Source organism: Oryctolagus cuniculus, chromosome 8 (genome assembly GCF_051225735.1).
Source record: "Oryctolagus cuniculus isolate XC-2025 breed Fujian yellow rabbit chromosome 8, ASM5122573v1, whole genome shotgun sequence".
NCBI classification, from domain to species: Eukaryota; Metazoa; Chordata; class Mammalia; order Lagomorpha; family Leporidae; genus Oryctolagus; species Oryctolagus cuniculus.
This window is the reverse complement of record NC_142874.1, coordinates 39,700,798-39,714,046: the sequence shown is the minus strand read 5'-3', so window position 1 is coordinate 39,714,046 and position 13,249 is coordinate 39,700,798. Positions and strand designations below refer to the sequence as shown.

Below are 13,249 nucleotides of genomic sequence, written 5' to 3'. Positions count from 1 at the left end.
TGGATGCCCTCTGCTATCAAGTCATAACCCGCTTCGTTGGAGAGGGGGTTAGTCTCTTCTCCAAACCGGGGACCGACGAGACTCCCAGAAGCCCCATCTCCCCCAGCCACTTAGTGCCAACAAAGTTACAGCCCCAGCACTATGATGCTGGCTCGTTTTTCCTGTCAAGTTTTGCCCACATGACTAGAGTTCTGGTTTGTTTGATTTTTTTAAGGGCCTGGGGCGGGGGGGAGGTAGGAAGTGGACGGGTAGGAGGGAACCCCACATGGGCCAGGCTGCTGAACTCGGCGAGGCGAATCTTATACTCTGAGCCCCGGGCACAAAGAGCGCCGGCCCGCCGGGCCCAGGGCTCCGGGGACTCGTGCGCGCCTGCAATGCCGCGGCCCGAGCAACCATCAGAGCGGATCGGGTCAGCACAGACCCGGGCCGGCTCCCGCTCACCGTGTGCCCCGGCCGCCTGCGCGATCGACCCGCCCAGGGCAGGGGCGCAGCGGCCAGGCGGGTCTATGTTGATACTGAGAGCGCGCGCGCGGCAGCATCTGGGGAGGGGGTGCAGCCCGAGTTTCCTCCCAGGGAGCGCGTGAGGGGCATTCGCAACGGAAAAGCAGACCGAGAAGTCGCGGCCAGCCCTCCTCAAATTACTCTCCACTGGCTCCTCCCCTGCTGCCCCCCGCCCCCCGCCACCTCCAGATTTGCATAAAAAAGGCCAAGAAAACTCTGGCTGTGCCCCAGCCACGGCTCACTCTGCTCCCCCGGGTCGGCGCCCCCCGGAGCCGCGCGTCGGCTTGCAGCGCCTCGCCCGCGCCTCCCGGTGCCCGGCTCCTCCGCGCGCCTGCCGCCGGCTCCCTCGATCCCCTGAGCGCGCCCGGGTCGAGCTCGGGCTCCGGTCGCCTCGCGCTTCCCCCGGCTCGGCTCCCTCCGCCCCCGCGGGGGTCGCGCGCCCACCATGCCGCAGGGCCCCGGCTCGCTGCTGCTGCTCGTGCTCGCCTCGCACTGCTGCCTGGGCTCGGCGCGCGGGCTCTTCCTCTTCGGCCAGCCCGACTTCTCCTACAAGCGCAGCAACTGCAAGCCCATCCCGGCCACCCTGCAGCTGTGCCATGGCATCGAGTACCAGAACATGCGGCTGCCCAACCTGCTGGGCCACGAGACCATGAAAGAGGTGCTGGAGCAGGCGGGCGCCTGGATCCCGCTGGTCATGAAGCAGTGCCACCCAGACACCAAGAAGTTCCTGTGCTCGCTCTTCGCCCCCGTCTGCCTCGACGACCTGGACGAGACCATCCAGCCGTGCCACTCGCTCTGCGTGCAGGTGAAGGACCGCTGCGCCCCGGTCATGTCCGCCTTCGGCTTCCCCTGGCCCGACATGCTCGAGTGCGATCGCTTTCCCCAGGACAACGACCTCTGCATCCCGCTGGCTAGCAGCGACCACCTCCTGCCGGCCACCGAGGAAGGTAAGCCTTCCCCTGCCGGCTCGGCGGAGGCGCTGCCGGGGAAGCCCGCGGCCCGGCGCGGATGCCCGTCCCGGGAAGGGCCGGAGACGCTTCGCCTGGCCTGGTCTGCCGTCCTTGCTAGCCCGAATTTGAGACCCCTGAGGCTCCTGTGCTCCTCCAGCGAGGCTTAGGGCCAGGCTGTGTTCACAAAAACGGGGCGCTGACGGCGGCTTTTCCCTGGAGACGCTTCTGTTCGGGATGCTCGCGCCGCGTGCGGAGCGGCTCTACGCGCAAGGCGGCGAACCCCGCGCAGGGGCTCCTTCGGCCGCGTCCCGCACTGTCTTGCCGCTGGGCAGGATTTCCCACGCGGGCCGGATAACCGAGATGCACACACTCGCGCCCGCGCGTTAATAACTTTGCCTCTATTTGTCCTCTGCGAACTTAGGTTTCAGAAATAAAAAGCAGAGCTGGCTTTGTGTGTGGGAAAAATGAGTGTTGGTGGTAACCGCTCAGGTGCTTGGGGAAGTAGGCCTTGATGAGACCCCCGCGGGGACCCTCTTTCGATCCCTATCAGATTTTTTCTCTGCGGACTGGTTTTAATTAACTGGAGAAAAATCATGCAAAAGAGAATTCCCCGAGTTTAAAAAAAAAAAAAAAAACAGAGGGGGAGTTCCTGTACAAAAACCATCAAAGCAATGAAAACCTCATGGGCTCTTGCTATTTTTCCTGAAAGGAAAACATATACAATGTGTCTGAGCTGATTTAGGTCCCCCTGGGATAAAAAAGGGGCTTCCTAATCCCGCTCAGGGCTTCGGCAGCATCTCCCTTTCCATCTCTGTTTTCCTACAGACATCATTAAAGAAAATGCAAAGTTATTTAGCAATCTTTCCTGGCAGGCACCATGAGTTTGCAATCATCTTATTGGTTAGATTTCTAATTTATTGCAAATGTTTGGCATTTTTCAAACATTTGTCCAACATAAAGCATAGGCCAACCAGTACAGGTTAGTAACATTTTATATACATTCTGAGAGCTCCCAATTAAAAATGTTTCCTTTTGTTTGGGTAAGGGGCCTTAAGGGCAGCTTTGTGTTCCTGTTGTTTTTATTCCTTGTCTGCTATTTAGCGTCAACATTCTACACCACATACCTCTCTCCAAAAGTCACTTTGCTCCTGCAGAATGAAAAGTTTGTGTTATTCAAACTTTACTCTTTGTGACTTTTTCTGGTTTGATAAACAACTTCTGAGTCACCAAGTTTTTTTCTGTGAGAATTCAGTTTCATATTTGTGAAAAATCTAATTTCACCTGATTTTTAAAAGCCACTAACACATTTATAAATGAGAGAAAAGGTATGTTTTCTACTTCCTTTCCCCCCCTCAGAAAGATCAAACTCTGATAATCCGCGCTTGTTACGCAATTCCTAGGTCTGGTCAGCTTCATAGACAGTTTTGCTTCATCTTGGATTAGCATTGGGAAGGAGTTTGTGTGTGTTTGTTTTTAGAGTTTGAAACAGGCAAAGAGGGGCAAGAGGAAGCTGGACCAGGGACCTTGTAGGTAACAATGCAATCAATGCTGCCTAATTCCAGCCAAGCAAGTGTGGCCAAAAGCACCCAGTGATGTGGAGCCCTGCACAACAGGCTGTGCAATCACTGAGGTGTATGTCCCAGGTGGAACTCACCTCCCCACTCCCCCCCCAACATCACAACATCAGCCACCCCTCCCAGACCAGACTTGGAGCTCATTCGCCTGACACCCAGAGCTCTACTGAATAACATGGGCTACTCCAGTGTCCTGAAAATAAAAATTGGCTATAGCCTATGGTCATTTTCCCAGCCCCCTCAAGGATCTTTGCCGCTTGTGTGCCTTCTTTGACAGGCTTTGGGAGGAACTTTCTCAGGCCAGATCTGTCCCGGGGTGGGTGAGGAGGGATGAGTGGAAGAGCTGCAACCTGTCCCAGCTACTTGTAGCTACACACACCTGCACACTCTCCCCACCAGGTCCCTTTGCAGCTGGAAGTCATTGGTACCCACACCATCTGGATGACCTCATTTTGCCCAACCAGATACGAGAAGCGTGATCCTACTTTGATAGGGACTGGAGGGGGACAGCAGCCACGCTGGCCTCGATGAGCCCTCTGTGTTGTTTACAAATGCCACCTGCTGTTCCCTTTTACACAAACTCACTAAAGACTGTTCTCTACATTTCTAGCTCCAAAGGTATGTGAAGCCTGCAAAAGTAAAAATGAAGATGACAACGACATAATGGAAACACTTTGCAAAAATGACTTTGGTAAGTAATATACATGCACCAGCAGCAGCAGATTTCACATTCAAACCTTTTATTACCAGTGAGACTTACAGGGACAAATCCTTAAGCCGTTACTAGGTAAAGGTGAAATATAACCATGGTCCGTGTTTCCCATACTCATTTAACTTGCTTGGTGCCAGTGTCTCCTTATGTAACTATCTTGTATTGAGTTCCGTTTTTAAATTGAGACTCATTGTTCTCTTAAGCAATAATCGCATAATGAGAAGTAATCATATCAGCAATTTTCAAGGGCACATTTTTATTCTTCACTTTGACCTTGTCTTGCCAACGAGCGTACCCTGCACCATCTTCACTTTCAGTCACTTGTCAGGTGCATCTAGGAGGGAAATATCCCAGGGAGCATCCACAAAACAGATTCAGATTGGCCACTCACAGCAAATTTCCCCTGGCGTCAACATCAAGCTACTTTTACTTTTTTCATTATTATTTCCTCCTCAGAATTCTGCATATATACCCAAGGCACTAGGTACTCAGCTGTAGGGGAGGGGCTACTTAAATTTACCAACAAGACACCTAACATGGGCTTTTGTGTAACCGGGAAACACCATCTTAAAATCGAGACATGTTTCCCATTGTTTTGTCAACATACACAGAAGATGTCATGATGACCTGGTACTTGAGGACAGTAAAAACACATGTGTGATATGTTGCCCAAGTTCCATAAAGTACTTTGAGGCTAATTCAGAAAGTCTGTAGCAAATAGAATTGAACGTAAGTCTTCCCTGAAACAAAGCATTTTGAAATCCATTCACGCAAGGAGTGTTCAAAAAATTCATGTTCAATGAATATTATGAAAAAACTATGGGTTTCAAAAAATTTTGTACCAAAGTAAACTTATCTTTTTTTTTTTTTTTTTTAATTTAAGAGACAAACAGAGGGAGCTCTGATCCTCTGGTTCACTCCCCAAATGCAAGACAGCCTCAACTCAGCCAGGCTAAAGCCAGGAGCTAAAAATGCAATCCAGGTCTCCATGTGGGTGGCAGGAACCTAATTACTTGAGCCATCACTGCTGCCTCCTAGGGTCTGCACAGTTAGCAGGAAGCTGGAGTCTGGAGCCAGAGCCAGGACTCCAACCCAATACTCCAGTATGGAATGTGGGCATCTTAAACTCTAAGCCAAATGCCTGCCCATACTTATCTTTTAAATCCATGTCTCCATGAACTTTTTGAAACACCCTTGTAAATCACTCTCCTTAAGAGAGGGTGACCAGAAGACAAGGAGCTGGAGACTGTCGGCACAGAAGTCTTCCGCCAGTACCTCCTCTACTGTCCTCAGCCCCCCTTCAGATGAAGGAAGCAGCCCAGCAGGACACACACACATCAGTGCAAAATGCAGAGTTGGGGGTGACTGAACTCCTAAGGCATTCCTGCTTCAAGCCTGTTGCAAGGGCAGGCACCTTTCGGTGTGTTAGAGAGGATGGCACCTCTTGAAAGTATGTGTTCAAGCAGGAGACTAAACTCACTGGTGGACATGGACATGGTCCCTGCACTGTCAATAGCAGACTCTAGCAGACCTAGATGAATGTTTCTGCATATTTGGCAAAGCCCAATCAGTGCTGCCTAACAACCCCACGTCTCCCCCAGGAAGTACCTGGGTTTAACCCTAGCGGGTCCCCAAACAATCTTAATCACCAGGGTTAGGAAAAGACTTCACACAGCTGAGAAAGGGGACAGAAAGGAAGCCGCTCAGAGCTCAAACCAACCCTTCCCAGAGCACAAGGGTTTCTTGGGTTTCTGTGTACAACTCAAAGTAGCTGAGAGCCAGGCGTGTTAGCAGCCAGAGCCTCACCAGTACACAGTTAGGGTTAGAGGTTAGGGTTAGGTTCTGTGTCTAAAGTACAGGGAAAATGTAGACCATCTCCTTATTTCATTGGTCAAGTACTGGCTCAGAACTGCCTTCACACGTGTACAGCCCACTGGTGGACACACAGGACCACCACCTCTGCCTCCTGCAGCAGCTCCTCAGTCATGTCTTCCAGGGTGGGAAAAGTTATTTTGGGGCTTTGATTCCCCATGTTTGGTCCCAGCTGAAAATCCAAGGAGGAAATCCCTGGTGTTTCCCCATGGTAAGTAATTGCAGAGTTATTTGAGAGCTAGAGAACAGTGAGGAATGTCTCTTCCTTCTCGCGCAAACTGCTGAGTTCATTGACGCTTGGAGCTCAAGGATGGTTTATTTGGCTCGGTGAAATCTTGCACATGCCCTACCTGTTCTAGAGACCAAGTCCATGTCTCCCACCAGGACGGGGTCTACTGGCCCCTCCACCCCCTCTGCAGAGGCTACAAGGATGTGGGCTGTGTCCACCTGGCTTATTGCATGCTTTGCATCTAATAAACTCAGAGTATGCCACACTCCGGTTCAGATGGCTATCATAACAGACAAAAGTCTGGCTGGCTCAGTGACAGCATCCTTGATTTTTACCTGATGCAGTTTCTGTCGTTTGCTGGTTGCCTGGGAAGCTACCCTCAGTCAAATGCCCTCTCTGAGATTAAAAGGAAAAAGAAGAAAACCCCAAAGAGCTGGATACACACAAAACTCCTCCCATTAATGAATGTAAACAATGCATTAAACCCCGCCCAACTCAGAAAGTCATACTTGCGCATCATCCCCACGGAGCAGCTCTCAGTGGCACCAGAGTTGGCCAAGCTGCAGCCAGGGTGAGGAATTTGACAGAGCATGGACACACTAGGCTGGGACACAACCTAACTCGGTGACCTCGTGCAAGTCACTCAACTTCTCTGGATTTCATTCTCTGTGTGTAACCGGAGATTTTAATGGGATGGATCCCTTCCAACCTTAAGATTCTACCCCTCTCCCGCCTTCATGGACTTCTTGAGATTTAACCCCAGCCTGTATGTATGCGTGTGTAGGGTTTTCTTTCCCAGAGCACACTGTTCATGCCTACAAAATGTGTCTTTTGCAGCAAGCCACTTAACTTGTGGTCTTCACATTCTAATGAGTCTCACATACATTTTGGAAACAGCACATATACGGTCTTGGACAGGCAAATGAGAGCATATGAGGGTGAGGTCTTCAGAAAAACACTTTTATGGCTAAACATGTTGTGCTCTTAAAAAGAGTCTTGCCTATTTTTTTTCTCCTAGTTACTTTGCCAAATCAAATGCAGCTGTAAGATCAATTCTTTTTCCCTGTAATCTGTTCTTTAGAAAACAATGATTGTGTGATACAATTTCCTTACAGGTTTGTCCAAAAACCTCTCCGACATAATAAATTGAGTTTAAAGTTTACAGCCACAGAAGGATCATGTTTCACCTAAGACTCAGGCATTTCTTTTCATGCCGAGGTTTCCAATAGGGGAAGTCATTTGGTGGGCAGAGCGTGAACCGCATGCAACCTACTTAGGAGCACAAGGGCTGGGACAAGGGAAGAGAACTTAATGGATGCCTGCAAAGAGAGAGTTTTTGAAAGGATGGTTGATTTGAAACAAAGTGCCTGGCAAAGGCTTTGAGGCTTTAGAAATGGAGCCACCTGCTTCCCGCAGCTCCCCGCCCCAGCGTGCAGCCCTTGAGGGTCTCATTAGCAATAAGAGGTGCATCACCCCCCACACACACCTCCCCACCCCCCGCCGCGGGCCAACCCACCCAGACGGGGGAGGGGGAGGGGCGCTGCAGGCCCTCCCTGTAACTGGCGCCTTGCTTTCTGCCTCCCCCAACCCCTCTTGTCTTCCTAGCCTTGAAAATCAAAGTGAAGGAGATAACCTACATCAACAGAGACACGAAAATCATCCTGGAGACCAAGAGCAAGACCATTTACAAGCTGAACGGCGTGTCCGAAAGGGACCTGAAGAAGTCGGTGCTGTGGCTCAAGGACAGCTTGCAGTGCACCTGCGAGGAGATGAATGACATCAATGCACCCTATCTGGTCATGGGACAGAAGCAGGGCGGGGAGCTGGTCATCACCTCGGTGAAGCGCTGGCAGAAGGGGCAGCGGGAGTTCAAGCGCATCTCGCGCAGCATCCGCAAGCTGCAGTGCTAGCTTCCGCAGCGCCTCTGGCGCAGGGCTCGCGACAGGCCGGCTCCCGAGCTCGGCTGACCACTTCCGCTCGCTCGGGGACCTCAGCTCCAGGCCAGGCCCGGCGGCCCCCGCCTGGAGCCATGGCTCCCTGCCTCTTGCACATGCGCATCCCAGCATTTCCTGAGTTATAAGGCCTCAGGAATGGATAGCTGTTTTTCACATAAAGGAAAATTCCACCCAAATCTTGTAGAAATATTCAAACTAATAAAACCGTGAATATTTTTATGAAGTTTTACAATGGTTCGTTTAAAGCTAGTGCTGAGTAGGTAGGACTGTGACTTGGGTCTGATTTTTTTTTCCCTGTTTGGATTGAGTCAGCAGATTTTCACTGTCCAGGAAGGGTGCTGTAACATGCACGCTTAATCATTTTTCTCTGTGGTCCAAACTTGTGGGTCACGAGCAAACCGGGTTGAGATAAAGCTGGCTGTTATCTCAACATCTGCTTGCTTCGGGCCTGAAACGCAAGTGTTTAAGTCTTAACAGCAAATCATGGGTCATTTTCCGCCCTCACGGGGAACTTCAACGTTGCATGCATCATGTTCTAGCCGCAGCACTACCACTTATGGAAGCACACTAACCATTCCTCACTGTATGATGCCTTCAATAAAAGGCAAAGCAATTAAGTGTTATCATTGAGCTGAGTCCTTTAAGCCTTGTTTAAAACATTTTTTTACTTAAGTTTTGCAAATTAAACTTTTGTAGCTTACCTGTAATATACATAGTAGTTTACCTTTAAAAAGTTGTAAAAATATTGCTTTAACCAACACTGTAAATATTTCAGATAAACATTATATTCTTGTATATATAAACTTTACTTCCTGTTTTACCTACTCCTGGTCTTCTGGCTTTGTCTTCTGAGTAGGGGGAGCTGGGAGGGAGCTGGACTTGAGAGCTTACTTCCTTCTAGAGGAAAACTGACCTGTTGCTTAAGGAACTCAGGAAACGTCTCCTCTACAGCCCACCCAGTGCCATCCATCTGACAGATTTCAGTCCACGGACCCCGCGGGAAGCAGAGATTGGCAGGTTCTGGCCAGAGGTGCCTCCTGTGGCATCTGCGCAGTGTAGCTGCAGCCCGGTGGCAGCACCAGTCACACTTCAGGTCCAGGAGCTTAACGGTTGTGCTTGTTTAGTCCTGAGATTTTTATAACAACCAAGAATACCCCTTGCAAAAATGTTCAAGCTTCCCCCACTTAAACCCTCCGCTAAAAGCAGCCATGCTTTGGAGAAATTCGCTGGAAGGAAGGGAATAGGGAGGGATTGGTGAAAACCTAGCGTTAGGAGTGGGAGGAGACAGACCGACATCCACCTGCCCAGTGGCTTAGGCCTTTTGCACTGCTGTAACAGAAACACTCCGAGTAGTTTCTAAACAATACAGGTTTACTCCTCACAGTTCTGGAAGTCCCAGAGCAAGGTGCCAGCAGATGCAGCGTCTGATGAGGACCTGTTTTCTGCTTTATAGACTGCACATTCTTGCTGCAACCCTCATGCAGCAGTAGTGTCAAAGGAGCCCCCGAGGGCTCTGTCCCCATGACCTGCTGTCCTCCCTGAAACCCACCTCCTAATTCTAACATACCTCCTGGGGAGTAGATTTCAACACATGCTTTTTGGAGGGACACAAACTTTCCCACCATAACCATGTCCATTCAAACACTTCATTTGATTAAGGAACCACCATAGAAATTCTATTAGACATAGGAAAGTGAGACTCTGGGACATTAGTCAACACTGCTCCTAAGAGTCAGAGCCAAGACTGAAACTGAGGCCTGGCAGAGGACAGATTCTGCCTTCTGTTCAACTCAGGAGTAGATTCCAGAGGCATCAGCACACGCACCCATTCTACAAAGAGCAGTCCTTGTTCTTACCTGAGTGAAAATAAATAAACAGCCACGATTATAATCCCTTATTTATAACTGATAAGCTACAGGAAGTAGAGTCCAGCTAACAAGTGAGAATGACAGCTTCCCCATCAAATCGAAAATTTTTAGCAGTATTCATGTAATCCTCTCTCTGGTGGCATTTGGAAGTTTCATGAACACACATCCACGATCATATATCCCACGCCCTCAAATTATTCCAGCACGAAAAATTAACAGAGTCCACCGCCTGGGCTGCAGGTTTGAGGTAGCTCCTTTTGTTTTCCTTGGCATTGCCACTTGAGTCTGGTTCTCATCTGATCGCACAAACCCAGGAGAACACACTCAGCCCCTCCTCCAAACGCCCCTCCCCTTGCCTCTTGTTCCCAACATAGATGAGAGTGAGAGCCAGTGAGATTCTAGGGGCACAGCAGGTAGTTTTTGCTTGATTTTTTTGTTTTTGTTTCAATTGTTTTGTTTGCCACGATGGCGCAAATATACACAGCTCATTTTTTTTCTCATAATAATCATGACTGTATTAGTAATTTTTTCAAATGTAGGATTCCTTTTGCAGGTGCATAAAAACTGAACTCCATCCACTGCTGGAGGAAGAAAGCAAATAGTCAGAATACACTGGATTTCTGAACTTTCTAATATGATTCATAACCCATCAACAAAATTAAATGTCCCAAATGGGGACATCAGCCTAAACAGAAAAGCTAAGATACAAGAACTATGTATCTCCTATACATTGAATTCCTCTTCCTTGTAACAGCTTGAGAAATGATTGTTTTAAGAACAAATTCAGGGGCCAGCGCTGTGGCATAGCAGGTAAAGCCGCCGCCTGTAGCGCCAGCATCCCATATGGGCATTGCTGGTTCGAGTTCTGGCTGTTCCACTTCCAATCCAGCTCTCTGCTATGGCCTGGGAAAGCAGTAGAAGATGGCCCAAGTCCTTGGGCCCCTGCACCTATGTGGGAGACCCACAAGAAGCTTCTGGCCCCTGGCTTCAGATCGGCACAGTTCCGGCCATTGTGGCCAATTGGGGAGTGAACCATCGGACGTATGGAAGACCTCTCTCTCTCTCTCTGCCTCTCCTCTCTCTGTGTAACTCTTTCAAATAAATTAATTAAAAAAATTTTAGAAGAGGTTCCAAGATAGCAGATTAGGGATTGATATAGTGCACTAGGGTAAGCAGTAAATAGTTAAAAAAAAAAAAAAAAAGTAGGGAGTGCATGCTCAGGGGAGAATTGGAGAGAACACTGCACTGGAAATCCTACAAGAGGAAGAGGAACGCCATGGACCTGTGTGGAGGCTGCGGAAGTGCAGCACAAACACGGACACAACACACAACCGCAGCAGTTGAAAGCCGGAGCAGGAGGCAGCTTGGTAGATTGGCAACTTGGAGATGAGACTGGACTACAGCATACCCTGATAATACAGCGGGGGTGAGAGAATGGCGTGAGTCTGGACTGGAGCCCTGGGGGCTAGCAGTTGCCCACAGAACCCGTGAAAGTAGAGGGGGCATGTTTATCTTGCCCCAACTTTCCCACAACAGCGCCTGCTGTCTGGCTGAGAAAGGGCGGGCGCCATTTTGGGTTTGAGTGGCAGCTGCAGAAGCCTTTGGGCATGTGCATGGCAGCTGGCTGAGACAGGACACCTGCTCCGCTGTGCTGGCGACAGTGGCAGGGAGAGAGCAACATCCGGCCAGTGGCTCTCGTGTACATGTGTGATTCAGAGATCATAGTGGAGGGAAAAATTCACAGTCCACACTGACATTACACCTGGCTGGGAGGAGGCTGGGCACTCACGCAGATCTGTAAGGTGCCCCCAGCTTCCCAGGGTCAAGACACCTAGGCAGAGCTGGCTCAGGCAACACCTTCCTCTCTGTTGACTGACAGATTAGCAGGGCAGAGCTAAACCTCTGACCCAGTGACTATGGGAGCCTTGTGTGTTGAGATACTAGGGACTCAGTGCCTACATGAGAAGGTGCAGGGTATAGCTAAGTCTGGGCAATCATGCTCAGAGACCCTTGTTGCTTGGTACAGGTCGTTGCAGCAGGAACTGTGCTCACAGTGAGGACTGGGCAGATCAATTGTGTGGTTCATACAGTGGCATGGATGACTGTTGAACACACTGGGGGCTAACATCTGGGCATTGCTCAGCTTGGAGGAGAGGAGGTGAGGATGTGATCACACCAACAGAGGTGACCATTCCCTCCCTTCTGTTAACAAGAGGAGATCTACCACGCCCAACTTCGGTGTTACCCTGGATACTCACTCCACCCTGGAGCACTGACCAGAGCTCCCTGGCAACATCCACCACACACCTCTTGGTATTCACTGAAAGTGCAGACATTCCACTAAGCCACAGAGGCATAGCTCAAAGATGAAAGCCATCAGAGGAAAAAAAAATTAACTCCACAAATACCTAAAAATAAATACATAAATTAAAGAAACAAGAATAAGGAAGACACCATGACACCCCCCTAAAGTAACACAACAACATTTCAATATTAGAAGGTGAAGATGAAGAGAATGAGGAATTGCTGGAAATAGAATTCAAAAAATTAATCACAGGACCATTCAAAAGCGATATCAAGCCCTGTTCCTGACTCCAGCTTCCTGCTGATGGGAGGCAGTGATGATTGTGTTACTGGATTCCTATCACCCATGAGAGAAACCTAGATTGAGATCCTGCCTCCTGGCTTTGGCCCCTAGATATCTGAGGAGTGAACCAGCAGAAGGGACAGACCCCCACCCCTGGGATTCTCAACTAAATTTGTAAATTCAGTGTGATCTACCATATGAATGTAGTCTAAAGAAGGAAAATCATATGATCAAATAAATTGACCCCCTTCCAAAACTGACAAAATCAATGATAAAGATCCATGATAAAATATCTCAGCAACTAGGAATGGGGGAGGGGCTTCCTCAGCTTCAGAGAGCACCTCCTCAAACTCCAGAGTCAGCTTCATACTTGATGCTAAATGTCTGAGTGTGTTCCTTTTAAGACCAGGGACGCGGCCAGGATGTCCACTTTTTCCACTTTTATTCAATATCATCCTGGAAGTTCTAGCCAGTTAGACAAAAACAAAAAAAGAACCAAATGACACAAAGATGAGATAGCAAAAAATATAGCATTATCTATGTGTGTATATATGTATATATATGATTACATAGAAAAATACCAAGGAATCTACTAGAAAACACTCCTAGAATTAATAAGTGAGTTCAGTAAGATCACAGGATAAAGAGACAAAATAAATTATACTTACATACACTAAAAGCAAACAAGTGAAAACAGAAATCTTTAAAATACCATTTATAATAGCTCCAAAGAAAAGAAGATACTTAGGTTTAAATCTAACAACACATGAATAGGTTCTACCCACTATAAATTGTAAAATGTTGGTGCAAGACATCAAAGATGAGCTAAATAACAGACTCAACACGGTAAAACTGTCAGTTCCTATCAAATTGATCTATAGGTTCAATGCAATTGTTATAAAAAATAAAAACCTCTGCTCTTTTTTTTCTTTTTTTGCAAACAATTCTTATTCTAAAATATATTCTTATTCTAAAACATATAAGAGAAAGGTCTTTTTTTT

The 13,249-nt window shown here is 48.6% G+C and overlaps 1 protein-coding gene across 1 annotated transcript; it reads left to right on the top strand.

Annotated features, from left to right (window-relative positions):
- Positions 1-610: 610 nt before the first annotated feature.
- SFRP2 (secreted frizzled related protein 2) lies at positions 611-8,617 on the top strand. Its single transcript, XM_002716888.6, has 3 exons — positions 611-1,448; positions 3,636-3,716; positions 7,444-8,617. The coding sequence occupies exons 1-3, from the start codon at positions 947-949 to the stop codon at positions 7,746-7,748; spliced, it is 888 nt and encodes a 295-aa protein (XP_002716934.1). The 5' UTR covers positions 611-946; the 3' UTR covers positions 7,749-8,617.
- The last annotated feature ends 4,632 nt before the right edge of the window (positions 8,618-13,249 follow it).

Bases quoted from the DNA above. Each gene is read 5' to 3' on its own strand.
- SFRP2 (XM_002716888.6), top strand. From the start codon at position 947: ATGCCGCAGGGCCCCGGCTCGCTGCTGCTGCTCGTGCTCGCCTCGCAC. The intron at 1,449-3,635 runs GTAAGCCTTCCC...CTACATTTCTAG, and splicing joins CCTGCCGGCCACCGAGGAAG to CTCCAAAGGTATGTGAAGCC. The intron at 3,717-7,443 runs GTAAGTAATATA...TTGTCTTCCTAG, and splicing joins ACTTTGCAAAAATGACTTTG to CCTTGAAAATCAAAGTGAAG.